Raw genomic sequence first — 15,515 nt, forward strand, 5'->3', positions numbered from 1 at the left:
GCGGGTTGCGATGATACGCCCTGTTATCTCGAGCCGGTAACAATCGATCTGTCATTCGACGATTTTCTGTACGTCTATTAAATGTATTTTCGATTTCAGATTCCGCTAACGTCTCTTCGAACCTGTCTCTTCCTAATTCACACTAACACTCTATCCTTCTTTACGACTTTCCGTTCCACTCTGTTCTCTATAGTCTATTGTTTTCTCACTTCGACAGTATATATTCTTTCTCCTGTGTTCCTGTTGAATTATTACATTATCGTTGTATTTTATTCCATTCGGTTTCATTGAATTATATTGTACTGTACAATACGTGGAAGCTTTCCCTTCAGAGGTCACTTTTGCGTTCTCACCTGCGCTTTCGAGAAACGAACTGTCGAATTGTCCTAATCGGGACGGAGAAAAGAAAAGAAGAAGAAGAAGACGACGAAGAAAAGAGGAAATACAAGAACGAGAGCGCGACCCTTTTTTTGCGATTACAGAAACATATTGATTTTGTATTGCGCGAATGTAAGTTTTGAACGCGCACAACTTTTTTCGTGTCTATCCTTTGACGCTGGTCCACCGCTTTCCTATCGCTTTTCTAGCACACCCCTCGATTTCCTGTTTTTTTCGGACGGGACGCGGCACCTACGCGGCGAGACGCGAAACCATGTTGGCCCTACTTTTTTGGCTGGCGAGATTTTATATTTTTGGAATTTTTGCGACAACAAATCTCCACGGATTACTCTTTACACCCAGGAATCCCCACCAATGTCCTGATCCCTCATGCCCCCATTAGTGTGCCCCAGAAATTTTTTCCAGGTGCACGCAGCCACGGATTTTTCAGAAGCTGATAACCAATTTTTGAGCTCAGCTACATTTGCCAAAAAAAAAAAAAAAAAAAAAAAATACAAGCAAACCGACAAAACGAGTTTTCTAACTATTTTTACAGGGCCTAATCGCAACTCTCCCTTTGTTCGTGCCGTTGGTTTTTTTAATCCCCCCAGCCCCCACTTTTAAAACTTGGATACTCATTTTAACACGCTAACTGATAACTATATACTCATTCACGTGTTTTTGTCTTTCCTTAAAGCATTTGCAGGAGGATGATCCAGGTTTTGAACAGCTAGTTTTTAAGATTTATTCGCACTAACTCGTATTATATCGACTGTCTAATGATATGTACTCGTTCACTCAATGTTCTTTCTGGTGGTTACCGTGGTTACGTCAGTAAAGATGTTTCGTTTCTCTCTTTAGTTCGTTGACTCACTCTTGCCACGTGTTATGAAGACAGAGATCAAGCTTACCGTCCCGACATTGCAACAGTATTATTTTCACCGTTTCAAAAAAACACCTACGGGGGAACAATTAACCGCGAAAATATCCCGACAAAACGTCGGCGTGTCGCAAGACAATTTATCGGTCGAAAATAATAACTGTGGACGAGGGCGGTAGCTTGTCATTGAAATGCTTACGTATATATATAAAAACTATAGCGTATGTATCACACACAAAAATATATATATATAACGCACTTTTTTCACTATATATATACATATATATACATCACACACCGTATATATGTATATACATTTCTATATCTCTGATATATAAGGCTCTTCTGTCTTTAGTTAACATTTAGTTCTACCTATTGTTTGCACATGTTTAGAGCATGCCTTCGTTTGTTTAACGATTCCTCAATTTCACCAATCTCTCTCCCGGAGCTCAATTATTTCGGATCCACCGTGTCTGCCTTCCCAGAAATCCCATTCCGAAAACGACTCCTCCACCGTCCTGAAAAAAATACCGTTGAGCTACGCCGAGTCTGCGTAACCGCGCCCTCGACCACCATTCCCTTCTCTATCCAATGAATGGCATGCCGATGCATGAAGAAATTTTGCTTTTCGTTTCGACTACCCTCCCATACCTCTCCCCGTTCGGTGCCTCAGTGGTACCACCCGAGCACCTGCATGGTACGAGTTTTTTCATCCCTTCTAACCGCCCTCACCGCTACCAACTAATTCCTCAAAAAGAAGCAAAAAGAAAAAAGAAAAAGAAAAGGAAGGGAAAGCCGAACGCCGAGAGAACTCGGTTCTCGTTTCGGATATTTTTCCTTTCGACGATCCTCGCGACGCTTCTCACGCGACACGGTAAAGACGTGATTGCTCCATTCTCACGGCGAAAGCGAGCACCACATCAGCGGGCTCCTTTTGTTTTGTAAAAATAATCGAAGACCTTGGACGGAGCCGCGGAATCGGGATCCGTTTGTCGTGGGAGAAGCATTGTGAAAAGCGTCGCGCAGCATTGTCGCGGCAAAAGTCGTACGAACGCGTCACTAACGACGTTCCCTCGAACCTTTTCCAACCGGCACGGTCCAGGATCCTCTTTCGTTTCACCAGGCCCCTCTCCGCACCCTCCCGCGCATTGTCCCGTTTGCGAACCGAACGATCCAGCCGTCCACCCTCTAAGAGCAGACTCGGCAAAGCGAGACGGAACGATAAAAAGCACTGCTGAAAGCACCCTGCCGTGTAAGCTCGCACATTGTCAAGCACAAAAGTTCACCGCCGTATATATACGTCTAGTGTCGTTCGTTATTGTTATTGTCGCCGCCTAGTGCCACTTTACTTCTATATGATTACGTTATTTCTGAACGTACTGTATATCGATACGTAATATATCAGCTGTTTATATTCTGTTATCGTCTCTATCAGTGTGTGCACGGGCACCGTTTTCGAAATGTCACTTTGCCGACGCGGGCCACCGTTTCTAATCTCGCACCCACCACGCACGCATGTAGAGTCGCACACGCGTGTCGCGCACGATCGTAGGCGCGATGGACGAAGGAGGAGGCGCAGGCAAAGAAGGAGGAACGTATTTACGCACCTACGCACAGAGACACACGCAGACGCACCGCCTTCGCCCAGTATCCTAGTAGAATCACCACCACGCACCACTTGAGAAGCACCCTTCGCTTAATCGAGTAAACAGCCTAAAAGCACACGCGTGCACGCATGCACGTAGGTCGTGTGCGTGGGTGAGTGTGTGTGCGCGCGTATCTACGGAGGCGGCTCGTGCGTACGCGCGCGAGCGACTATATGCGCACCCGATATATACATATGATATATTTACTCGCTCGACGCCCGTATCGAGAGCACCGTATTTCGCGGTACACGCAGCAGTCTGTATACACGTATTTAAATATCAATTGTGTAGACGACGCGGTATATAGATCGTGCCGAGCACCAGCACAGAGAGCACCCTCGAGAAGCACCCCCACTGTCGATTGTCGTGAAATCCGATTCGCCCCGTCTCGAGGTGATCTCGACGCCATATTTCTAAAGCTTTCTATATAATTGATATTCTACTGCAGATGCTCAGTCATTCGATGGATAGATGTGCATCGTTTCGAGGTCACGACGAGAGTCGGTGCGTGCGTGAATGCGTGAGAGAGTGCGTAAAAGAGTACGGGATGCAAGAGTAAAGGGCGCGTCAGGAAACGTGGGAAGAAGGAAAGTATAGCGTGTCAGGGAAGGTCGAGGGATCGGTACGACGGTCGCGAGTTGATAACGGAAGGTTGTTCGGGTGGCAAGCAGCGGAATCGTGCCGCGAAGCAAGTAAAAAGACGCCATGAGACGTTTATCTTAGAAACATTTGAATACCAATATCCATGCAATCTCTGTATCACTGATCTTCATCCGTTTAGACGACGGCCACGAGTCCGTGGCACGAGCAAAGGTATTTTGATTTCGACCCAGAGAGCTTCTGTCGATGAGGTTTGCTTGCATCGGGAACGGAAGGAATAAATTGACTCGACGTGCTCTCCTCGGGCAGAAATTTCTCCATAAACGATTCGGTGTAAGCGAACCTGTCGATGGAAGAGGCGATTAATGCACTAGCAGACGATCCTCTCCGGTCGTAACGAACTCCGAATCGGATCATTAACACGGGATTTCGTTAATTTTTTACACTTTACCAAGCTCGTTGGAATGATGTCACCACACCAGCCCTTCTCTATTATTGTCTATACATGCACCTTCGTTCTCTGCATGCATGAGACCGACCTACTTTTCCATCTTCTGCCTCTGTAAGTGAACCATCGTATACTATTATATTGGATCACTACTTTATTCGATATGTACCTATAATACGTTTTTTGCATATATTATTATACTATCTATACGTATTTTTATATCGTATATTGATTCTTATTACGTATCTTTCCATAGGTATCTAGAGAGAGTATATTACATTGTATCTGTATGTGTTTTTACGTTTGTATTTGAGTCACTAACAACTTGCGGTGGTTAAAAATCCGTATCCTTTTATCGTAGCTGTATTTTTCAGAATATCGAGAGTTTCAAGGATTAACGAACTCCCCCTACTCCTCCCCAGATTTTTCTTTGTCTCAGCTCAAAGACCGAATCATCGCGTTCTCCCAACTTCCTAACGAGTGCATGTTCCTCCCTTCGAGCTCTCTCCTTTGACGCGGTTCGGTTTCGCTAGTCGTGTCGATAGAAAGCAACAACGGAAAAAAGCTGATCGGGATTTCGGATTACTTCGCGCTCAGCACACTCCCGAGCCGACCGCTCTAAACAAACACACTTCATTTCACAGCCCACGTATCTACGTGCGTATTTTGCGGAGAATTTTGTGATTTTTGTATGGGTGAATGCGCGGGTGGATGCTGCTAGTAAAACAAAAGCGAACAAAAGGGGGACGGGAATATTTTTTACACTACTCGAAAAAAACCGTCCCTCTACTCTTCTCTTTGAAATAAACAAAAATAGAAAGAGAAAGGGGATTTCCCCAAGAGAAGATAATACAAATTTTTTATCGAGCTAACGTTTTTTGCGGGTGACTTTTTGGAGTTGCAAAGAAAAGAAACAATTTTTCCTCGAATACATTCCACCTCACCGACTTGTATCCTCATCTTCTACTCGTGAATTTTTTACGTACGAAAACAAGGCGCATCGGGGACTCTGTTTTTTCACCACGACTGTCCATCTCTTTAGAAGAAACCGCAATAGCGATACAAGAACATCCTCTCGGTTTATACAGTCCGGACCTACACGGATCCCACTCTCCCCCTTCTTAAAACTTATGGTTTCTCCTTCCTAGCTTTCTTTTTTCAGTAGACATTTTATCATAGGTCTTTCCTCTCGACGCCTCGTGCCGCGAGGGAAAGAACAGAACGCACCGCGTTCTCTTCTTTTCTGCCACCCTTTCTATCCGACGTTTGAATTTCTTTGCACCAAGAAGAAGATAGCGATATCGCGTCGAGTCAGAGACACGAGATGTCTTTCTCTTGGCGGCAGGAGGCAGGTGGACATGAGCCTTTAGTTATTTCATATTTGGAGTAGTGATTGCGCATGCCAAAGAAAAGAAATATTCTCACATCTCCCGCCTCTCTGCGACCAACTGCGACCGAGGACCAAGCGATATTTTTCTATTTAACGATCGATTCTAAAGAGAATTTTCTCCACCGAGGATTTTTTTTCGGCAGAGCGATAGAAAATCTTGCGAATAGACCAGAGGGTACGATTGGGATCGAGCGCGTGGGAGGGAGGGAACGAACCAACGAGCGAGTGCGCGTGTGCGTGTTTTTACGAAAGACAACACAGGCCATGTATACATATGTCAAGATTTTTTTTACAAATCGAGGCAAAACGAATAGCTGTAAAAAAGGCCATGTTGACGTTGATAATAATCAGTAGTATGCTACCCACTGATATGCCTAAACATATTAAATATTTTAAATAATTCTACTCAATATATATGCGAAGTTGACACGAATTTTTACGAGTTTTTTTTCCCACTTTTTTGGCGACTTTTGGGGCGCAGCTGACAAAAGTGAGTATCCCTTAGCTCGTCTCGAGTTGTGCCATGAATTTTCTTCCTGTATTAATCGTTTTCTCTCTATACATATATATTTTTTCGTTTTTTCGTCTCTTTCGCATATCGTTTTTTTGTTCTCCTATGAGAGACCATTTTGGAGATGTCATTTTTTTCCTAACCTTTTTTTGCTGCAGTCGGTAAGCAATCACGATCGAATACGAAAACTATTTGTCTAATAACAAAACGCTGCGACTGCGCGCTCGTCAAGTTTGTTTTTTGCGCTGCATAGCGAAACTTGTGGGTATAAATTGATACGTTAATTACGCGAGCCACGAAGATAGAGCCGCAGAGATCAATGCTGACCAGAGCGAAATTTGTCCGCGCGGACAGTGTTCGTTTGGCTTTTCTTTGTCCTGTATTCCTTGTAACGCATATTTTATTTTGCGATTATTATATACGTAGAAAATTGCAATCGTTATTCTCGTACGATTTTGTTTAGGTATATAGGCAATGTTGAAGTTTCGTTTAGTTTCACCTACAGCCGTTTTGAATTTTCTTTCTTTTTTTTTTTTTCAATGTAATGTAACTGTTTCCGGTGCCGGATACTGGACCGTCCATGAGAGATGCACCATCTATCGCCAATCAGAATCTGCGCGAGAGACTTTTCATTAGAAAAAAAAAAATAAAGGTAGAAAGAAAAAGATCACGTCACAGATGACTTGAAAAAGTTGTCGGGGGCGGATGTAAAAAAAAGAAACAATACTCTCGCGACAAATTATCGAAGCGGCTTATCGATGTGGGTAACTGTAAATACACGAGATACATTTTGTTACCCTTGCACGTTTATCGAAAAACACGAATGCACGATTCTGTTGGCACAGTTTTCATCCACACCTAGCACCAATGATCGTAGACCGCACATATGTATATTATGTACTTATACATGTGTATAAAACTGCTTCGTTTCGTCATGGACTCTCCAATATTGCCGTAGCATTATCGTTCAGCGTAACCGCGCGCTTACATCTCGATGACGTATTTATACGCGCGTTCCATACATTCGCGTTCTCAAACCGAATGCAGAATAAAAACATACATTATTGGTATTCAAATGGAGGATTACCGCGCCGTAGGGACGTAGAGCATGAGGTACACTGCGTGCCTCGTAATATTGTTTGTACGTCGTTTTGTCCGTGTATGATTGGTGGCATGTACATACTCTCCATTACTTTTTCTTTTACTTATTACCATCCGATGTGTTTTATTCATTTACCCCTCATCCGTTCATTACGCATCGATGCGTTACTTTTTCTCTGTTTCTTTATTATAGTTACTGTATAACGCTTTCATTTCTCTCTCCTTTTACCGTGATCTTTGCCTTTGTTGACAACCAACTATTGACCGACAATTACTGATTCATGGGACTGTAAATCCTTATTAATAAATCAGCTCTTATATGATATTCGAGTTCTTTCAGTTGGAAATTTATTTACCGATTAGCGGACGCTCCTTCGACTGCCAATGGAGTTATTTAGTTTCGTTCATTTTTCATTGGACACATGTTTTTTTTACGTTTCTTTTTCAGGTTTTAATATTTTGTCATTTTTATCCCCTTCATGTGTGACTGCGACTGCGTACGTGAGTGTGAGACTGTGAGCGTGATGCAGGCCAAGCCTGAAGTGCACGAGTTAACTGTGCGTTGCGTTCCAGTACCGGGAGATCCTCAAGATGTCAAAGCGACGCCGATCAATTCGACTACGATACACGTCGAGTGGAAACCACCGAAATCGAAAGAACAGAACGGCGTTATAAGGGGTTATCATATACACGTACAAGAAGTGAGAGAGGAGGTTAGTAGAATTGCTGTGAAAAGAAATCGTAAGAGGGATCAACAGTTTAATCACGATACTGTATCTCTAGGGAAAGGATCTCCTGAATGAACCGATACGACGCGACGTACAGGAGGACGGTGTGCTGGAAGTGAATATTACTGGTTTGCAACCAGACACGAAATACTCTGTACAAGTAGCCGCTCTAACGAGAAAAGGAGACGGCGATCGTTCGGCCCCGGTTCACGTCAGAACGCCTGGAGGTGTACCCAATAAACCTCAAGTCAACATCAAGTACGTGACGATTTTCGTAAAGTTGTAACAAAAGTTTCAGAACTTTTCACAGTTACACTAAGATGAAAAATATTTGCAGAGTTTTGAGTAGAGACCCCGGCGTACTTGAGTTGGATTGGGCACAACCTACTAAAACCTACGGCAACCTCTTGGGTTACAGGATAAGGTACGGAATCAAGAATCAGACGCTTAAGGAAGAGTTTATTCAAGGGACTCAACAGAATAAGTACAAAATAACGGATCTTGGTGAGTTTGTCGAAATTTCATCTCTGAAAATTTTATTGTCTAAGAATACTCTACTGTCAGGTGTTTCAAAACTATAATTAGAGACTTAACTGGCTACTGGAACACATCAAAATGGAAAAGAGTATTTTTAATAGATTATACGCTGGTCTCATATTATTACGGGATTTTCAGCCTATCGTCTGACTGCTAGTCCCATAATATCTCGAATAAATAGTTAGGTAAATACAGAGAAACAAACAAAGCCTGATACTCAAACTTTTAACAGTTTCAACAGTTCATATTTAGTTAACATACTTCTTGTAATATATCATTTATTGCAATATATGTAGGGAAATAATCATGAATGAATAATCAACATTTTTAAATAAATGTTACTTGTCATAGATAAAAATATCATATTACAGATTCCTGAATCTTCTTGCATTCATTTTCATATATTAACCAACATCGAATAAATTACATTTTTAAATGGCCTCAAAGCAAAAAGTAGAAAAGTTTTCCAATACACTCGTACTGTCAAACCCGCGTTACCGTTAGCACATTCACACGTAAAATGCATATCTGTTATTTCCATACTTGAATACGCATGCGAAACTATTTTAAATTAACATCAGAATCACAAAAATACTAAACCAAATCGAGCAATAAGCAAGAAAAGTCATAAATTCATGGTCCCTAAATTCAGTATTCAGCGTATGTTACGTTAGAATTGGAAATATAAACAGAAATAATTTACATTAATTGTATCTTGTACCGTTTAATGGCAAGTGAAATATCTTCGAGCCTTCTCTCAGTTTTCAAGTTTTTCTGTTTCATATTAAAATAATTGATAAAGAGGTTGTAGAATATATCCATTTAGAGACACTTATACCTATAGTGTTCCAAAAGTATTCCTCTAATTTACACCAAATACTTTCTTTTTTTTTAATATTCCTCATTAGCCAGTTAAGCCTCTAATCATAATTCTAAAACGCTTCATGCGCCGTCTTAATGAACTCACTTCGCGAATTTGTTTTTAAATCACAGAAGAACGGGGAGTGGACTACGAATTTAGGGTTGCTGGACAAAACGAAATCGGTTTCGGGCAAGAAACACTGCAATACTGGTTTAGTCCTGAAGGAGCACCGACAGGTCCGCCGACAAATTTATCGTACTTCTTCCAAACTCCTGATACGGTGTGCGTGACGTGGGACAAGCCCCTCAGGAAACACAGAAACGGCCAGATAATTGGTTACGACGTACAATTCAATAAGAAGAACGACCATCCGACAACGATCGACAGAAACACGACCAAAACGAGGGCTGTCTTCACTAACTTGGAAGAGAACACGGAGTACGTATTCCACGTGAGAGCGCACACATCCGAAGGCAGCGGGCCCTACTCGGAGAAAATCACAATACTAACAGAAAAAGACATCGGTCGAGCACCGATGTCCGTAAAAGCAGTGGCCACCTCAGACACTAGTGTCGAGGTTTGGTGGGAACCAGTGCCCAGTCGTGGCAAAATCGTCGGCTACCAAATATTTTATACCACAACTGCCGTAGAAGACCTAGACGAGTGGAAGCAAGAGACAGTCGGGCTCACCGAATCAGCAGACCTCGTCAATTTAGAAAAATTCACGCAATACGCGATAACAGTAGCCGCGAGGTACAAAACCGGCCTAGGAAGACTCAGCGAGAAAGTGACGGTGATGGTGAAACCGGAAGATGTGCCATTGAACCTAAGAGCACTTGACTCATCGACACATTCCATGACCCTCTCCTGGACGCCGCCAATAAGACTGAACCCAATGAGGTACAAAGTTTCCTTCGACGCCGTTAAAGAGTTCGTCGACTCTCAGGGTATCACGCAGACCCAGAACGTTCCTCGTAGAGAAATATTACTGGACCCTACTGTGACCACCACAGCGATAAACGAGCTGCAACCGTTCACCACCTACAACGTGAACGTAAGCGCAGTGCCGCGCGATGAACAGTACAGGCCGCCTGCTAAAATCACAGTAACCACGCAAATGGCGGCGCCTAAGCCCATGGTGAAGCCTGATTTCTATGGAGTAGTGAACGGCGAAGAGATCCAAGTGATCTTGCCTCAAGCCTCCGAGGAGTACGGGCCAATTTCGCACTACTACCTGATTGTTGTGCCTGAAGACAAATCGACGGCTGACAAGCAGCCCGACGAATTGACGGAGGATATGATTACAGGCAAGGGTGCCAAACAGGAAAGGGAGAACGCCCCCTACATCGCAGCCAAGTTCCCGCAACGGGATATTCCGTACACGTTCCATTTAGGCAGCGGAGACATATACGAGGGTTATGAAAATCGGAAACTCGAGAAGAATAAGCGATATCGAATTTTCGTGCGCGCCGTCGTCGACACACCGAGAAAGGTAAGCTCAGAGACGCGAAGGTATTGAGCCGAAAAGGGAGAGGAGCAGAGGCGTCTAAGGAGAAACTTTATGCCGTAGCATCTATACACCTCTTCGCCCTTCTCCGAGTACCTGTCGCTCGATATGAGGGAAGTACCGCCAGGCGAACCACCGCGACGACCCAACCCTAACACTCCTGTGGATGGCAACCCGGAGGTCTCTGTGAAGACCAGCGGTCAGGAGCCTGGAATGGTGTGGGTGGTTGGCCCAATAATCGCGGCGTTGATGGTCAGCGTGTTCCTCGTAATCCTGTTCGTCATTAAAAAGTAAGTAGCACTTGCACTTGGTTTGTAATAGTACAAACGTAATAATCGACGTAAATAATCTACGTAGTTGACAGAAATCGATATAGATGTTCCTTAAATATGTTAGCGTTAAATTTATTTTCGACCCACTTCTGAGCCATAAATATTGAGCCAGTCCAAGTGCGCATATCCACTAAAAGATTATAAATAACAGATTAATTATTCACTGTTTGTCGATTGATTTGCACAAGTTTAGTTATTGAATTTTTGCTACAAATTGGTTTGTATCCTCAAATACTGAAGCTTTTCCGTAGGATTAATAACTTAATTAACAATTAATAATTAACAAAAACAGAACAGGATTAAAAATTTGTGTTTGTACAGGATGTTTCCAATTATCTAGGACATTTTTAGAGAATAGGTCCTACATACATAGATACTGAAAGAAATTCGTATGAACATAAGTCCGAAAAAGCTTAGTTTTTTAGTTATGCGCTATTTTGGGTTGCGTAAAACGCTGGCTCGTCTCATAAAAAATGAAAAAAAAAAAAAAACGTGAGACACTTTTGGAGAATAGGTTCTAGATACAAAGCTCTATATTATCTGATTAAACAAAAATTGTCATCCGAGTGAGTAAAGAATTTAAAAAAAATCATGCTAGAAGATAGAGAAAAGTGTGAGCTTGAAAGCAAATTTTATCCCAACCCGATATCTTAATTCGTTTTCGAGATCTAAGGCTTTAAAGTTTAGGATCTAATGTGCGCGTATTTATGAATGGCCGACGTGACCTACTATTTCTCTCAGGAAGTGGGTACGCACGAGTAGTAGTAAAAACGCTGACTCAGCGTCACTGACCTACGCACAGTCACCAAGCGTGAGGTAGATCAGTGCTGTTGCGTGAGTGAGAGATCCGACCTCGTGAATGAGAGGAAAATAGCAAGTATTAAAAATTACATTTTAAACGATATCTAGGAAACGAGAGATCGTATCAACGTAAAACAAAAAGTATTTTGAAGGGGATGCTTTCCTGTTCCTAACAACTACAAATGCATAGAAAAAGGATGTAGGGTTTTAAAACGCCAAGTGTTCGAAGTTTTCGTTTCTATTCATTATTCGCTATTATTACAAAATACATTGTAGAAATAACATATTGTTGTAAATGAGTTAGAAGTAGGAATATCTTCTAAGGTATCTCAAGAGAATATAATGGTCTAGTGAATATTGAATTAACCCTGGAGTTTATAAGAATTTTCATCAGATCTTTTCATCTCATACAGGGAAAATTAATAATCGTCAATTTCGTACTGTCATTAATTATTAATAGAAAAAGTTATACTTAAAAGTACCTAAGTATGCATTACTTTAAAATTTATACTAGACTTTTATTCACCGCATGAAAAAACGAAAATTCAATTACATACAGTGACCCGCGAATATATTCATGAAAGGTTATTAAATTCACATTTTCCAATTCCTAACATATTTTACGTTTTATATTACAATTGAGTGAACCCACAACCTACCTCCATCCATATGGAAAATTACCGAACTTTATGACCTATTTTCCCTCAAACCACTAAAGCCATTTCGATCAAATTTTAACCGAACCTGTAACAACAATAGGTACTAAATAAATTGTATACGCGGTTTTTCACAAAACTTTAAAGAACAGATGAAACAAATAAAAAAAAATACACCAGAGTAGTCATTACAATTATAATATGTAATTAACTAATACTTCCAATACACGTGAACAAATCTATGAGCCACACAGTAATTATTTTCGTACAAATCGCTTAAAAATTTACTCTAAACATTTATTCTTTCGATAACAAGCCAAGCAGTCAAAAACTAAGTACACTCTAAATGGGTCAATAGTTGACGAATCAAAAGTCATAAACGATATCATACGATTGTACTTTACAATTTTCTAATCGTTTCAGACGAAGGCAACCATGCAAAGCACCCGACCAAGCAGCCGTAACTCGGCCGTTAATGGCCGCCGACATTAGCTCAAATCACGCGCCGTCCGATCCGGTTGAAATGCGCCGTTTGAACTTCCAAACGCCGGGCATGATTTCTCATCCACCGATTCCCATCAGCGAGCTTGGGAATCACATCGAACGGCTCAAAGCGAACGACAATCTGAAATTCAGTCAAGAGTACGAATCGATAGAGCCCGGCCAACAATTCACTTGGGACCATTCGAACATGGAAATAAATGCGTCGAAGAACCGTTACGCGAACGTGATCGCTTATGACCACTCGAGAGTAATCCTTCAAACGATCGACGGCATATCGGGCACGGATTACATAAACGCTAACTATTGCGACGGCTACAGAAAGCAAAACGCATACGTAGCCACACAAGGGCCCTTACAGGAGACTTTCGGCGACTTTTGGCGAATGTGCTGGGAATTAAGGTCGTGCATGATCGTGATGATGACCAAACTCGAGGAAAGAACGAGAATAAAGTGTGACCAGTACTGGCCGAGTAGAGGATCCGAGACTTACGGTCTGATGACGGTAACGATCACCGATGTCCAAGAGTTAGCTACCTACTGCATCAGAACATTCCAAGTGTCTCGGGCAGGATACTCGGAGAGACGCGAAATAAAGCAGCTACAATTCACGGCCTGGCCTGATCACGGTGTACCTGAACATCCAGCTCCCTTCTTGCAGTTCCTACGCAGAGTCAGATCCCTAAATCCGCCTGACAGCGGGCCTTTAATCGTGCACTGCAGCGCGGGCGTCGGCAGAACGGGCTGCTTCATCGTCATAGACTCGATGCTCGAAAGGATCAAGCACGAGAAGATGATCGACATATACGGCCACGTGACCTGTCTACGCGCTCAGAGGAATTATATGGTCCAAACCGAAGATCAGTATATATTCATTCACGATGCCCTCTACGAAGCGATCATCTGCGGTATCACGGAGGTGCCAGCCAGGAATTTGCATTCCCATATCCAGAAGCTCATGCAACCAGAAATCGATAACATAACCGGCATGGAACTGGAATTCAAAAAATTGTCCAATATTAAAGTGGACTCGTCGCGGTTCATATCGGCGAATCTTCCCTGCAATAAGCACAAAAACCGACTGGTGCATATTCTGCCGTACGAGTGCACAAGAGTATGTTTGCAGCCTCAACGTAACATTGAGGGATCCGATTACATAAACGCGAGCCTGATCGACGGATATCGATACCGTGGTGCTTACATCGCTACTCAGGGACCGCTTTGCGATACTACAGATGACTTCTGGCGTATGCTCTGGGAGCATAATTCAACGATCGTTGTCATGTTAACGAAATTGAAGGAGATGGGCAGGGAAAAGTGTCATCAATACTGGCCGTCCGACAGGTCGATTCGTTATCAGTGTTTCGTCGTCGACCCGATCGCGGAGTACAACATGCCTCAATACATTCTACGAGAATTTAAAGTGACGGACGCTAGGGATGGAGCGAGTCGTACAGTCAGACAATTCCAGTTCATCGACTGGCCGGAACAGGGTGTCCCAAAATCTGGCGATGGATTCATCGATTTCATCGGACAGGTGCACAAAACGAAGGAGCAATTCGGTCAGGACGGACCGATAACTGTGCACTGTAGCGCAGGTGTCGGAAGAACAGGGGTTTTCATCACGCTCAGCATCGTGCTGGAACGTATGCAGTACGAAGGAGTCGTTGATATCTTCCAGACTGTCAGAATATTGCGAACGCAACGTCCAGCCATGGTACAGACTGAGGTTAGTTTCATTTAGCAAAGAATAGTATCCAATTGACAATGTCTGACTGTGCAGAGATTTGACATATGAAATATTTTTCTTTGTTGCCAAATCAAAATCTGAGAAGCTGTAGATTTAAATTTATTTATACAAAGTGTCCTACAGTTTTCTGTACAAATTTCACCCCTGTGTTCTATGGATAAAAATTAAGACCAGATAACAAATACCCATGTAACAGAAAATGTATAAATGCTTTATTAGGAAGTTATGGTAAAGATATGAATCGTGAATATGATAATATTATTTTACCTAGTTGTATAAAGAACCTATGTTTCTTTTTTCAGGACCAATACCAGTTTTGTTATCGCGCCAGTTTGGAATATTTGGGTTCTTTCGATCATTATGCCAACTGACAACCCGACGGCCGTGACGAAAGGGGATCAACCAGAGACAGGAGGGATCGACAGAGAAGCGACAGAGACACTGGAGAACGGGCAAAAGTACGGCGCGTTTAGTACAATGAAGTACTCGAGAAGTATGCAAAATAGACGAGGAGAGTAGACTATACCACGATACTGGGCATAACGTACTATATCTCGTACCTTCCAAGGACAAATACAGTAGCAAGGCGATAAATTACTAACTTCTTGGGCAACTAACGTAGCAGCCAAGTATCTTAGTCAATGGTGTTGCAGCAATCTCAAGTACGCGGAAGACTTCAATTTTTGACGGCATCGTAAGTGCTAAACTCAATTTTATTCAAAACCCTCGAACGAATTAAGGGTTAAGACTGCCGTTTACGATCATACGGCTCGTAATCATAGAAACAATCATATCTGTAGAGACTGTTCTTTTCGAAAGTTTCTTTTTGCGAGTTACAAGACGAAAAAACATAAATAAAAAATACAATTTCCACGTTTTCGAGACAA

The 15,515-nt window shown here is 42.4% G+C and overlaps 1 protein-coding gene and 1 long non-coding RNA gene across 3 annotated transcripts in view; one reads left to right on the top strand and one right to left on the bottom strand.

Moving 5' to 3' along the window:
• Positions 1 to 15,143, top strand: part of Lar (tyrosine-protein phosphatase Lar) — a 237,016-nt gene extending 221,873 nt beyond the window's left edge. For both annotated transcript variants that reach the window (XM_076377450.1, XM_076377451.1), the window contains 7 exons: positions 7,528 to 7,667; positions 7,738 to 7,940; positions 8,020 to 8,186; positions 9,213 to 10,573; positions 10,652 to 10,878; positions 12,801 to 14,607; positions 14,931 to 15,143. In XM_076377450.1, coding sequence (XP_076233565.1) covers positions 7,528 to 7,667; positions 7,738 to 7,940; positions 8,020 to 8,186; positions 9,213 to 10,573; positions 10,652 to 10,878; positions 12,801 to 14,607; positions 14,931 to 14,999 — 3,974 coding nt within the window. In that variant the 3' untranslated portion in view covers positions 15,000 to 15,143. The remainder of the gene's footprint in view (positions 1 to 7,527; positions 7,668 to 7,737; positions 7,941 to 8,019; positions 8,187 to 9,212; positions 10,574 to 10,651; positions 10,879 to 12,800; positions 14,608 to 14,930) is intronic.
• On the bottom strand, positions 3,293 to 4,043 carry LOC143178687 (uncharacterized). Its single transcript, XR_013001838.1, has 2 exons — positions 3,956 to 4,043; positions 3,293 to 3,847 (listed from the first exon to the last, which is right to left on the bottom strand). It is a non-coding gene; the product is annotated as an uncharacterized LOC143178687 (long non-coding RNA).
• Positions 15,144 to 15,515: the final 372 nt, after the last annotated feature.

Source organism: Calliopsis andreniformis, chromosome 5 (genome assembly GCF_051401765.1).
Source record: "Calliopsis andreniformis isolate RMS-2024a chromosome 5, iyCalAndr_principal, whole genome shotgun sequence".
NCBI lineage: Eukaryota > Metazoa > Arthropoda > Insecta > Hymenoptera > Andrenidae > Calliopsis > Calliopsis andreniformis.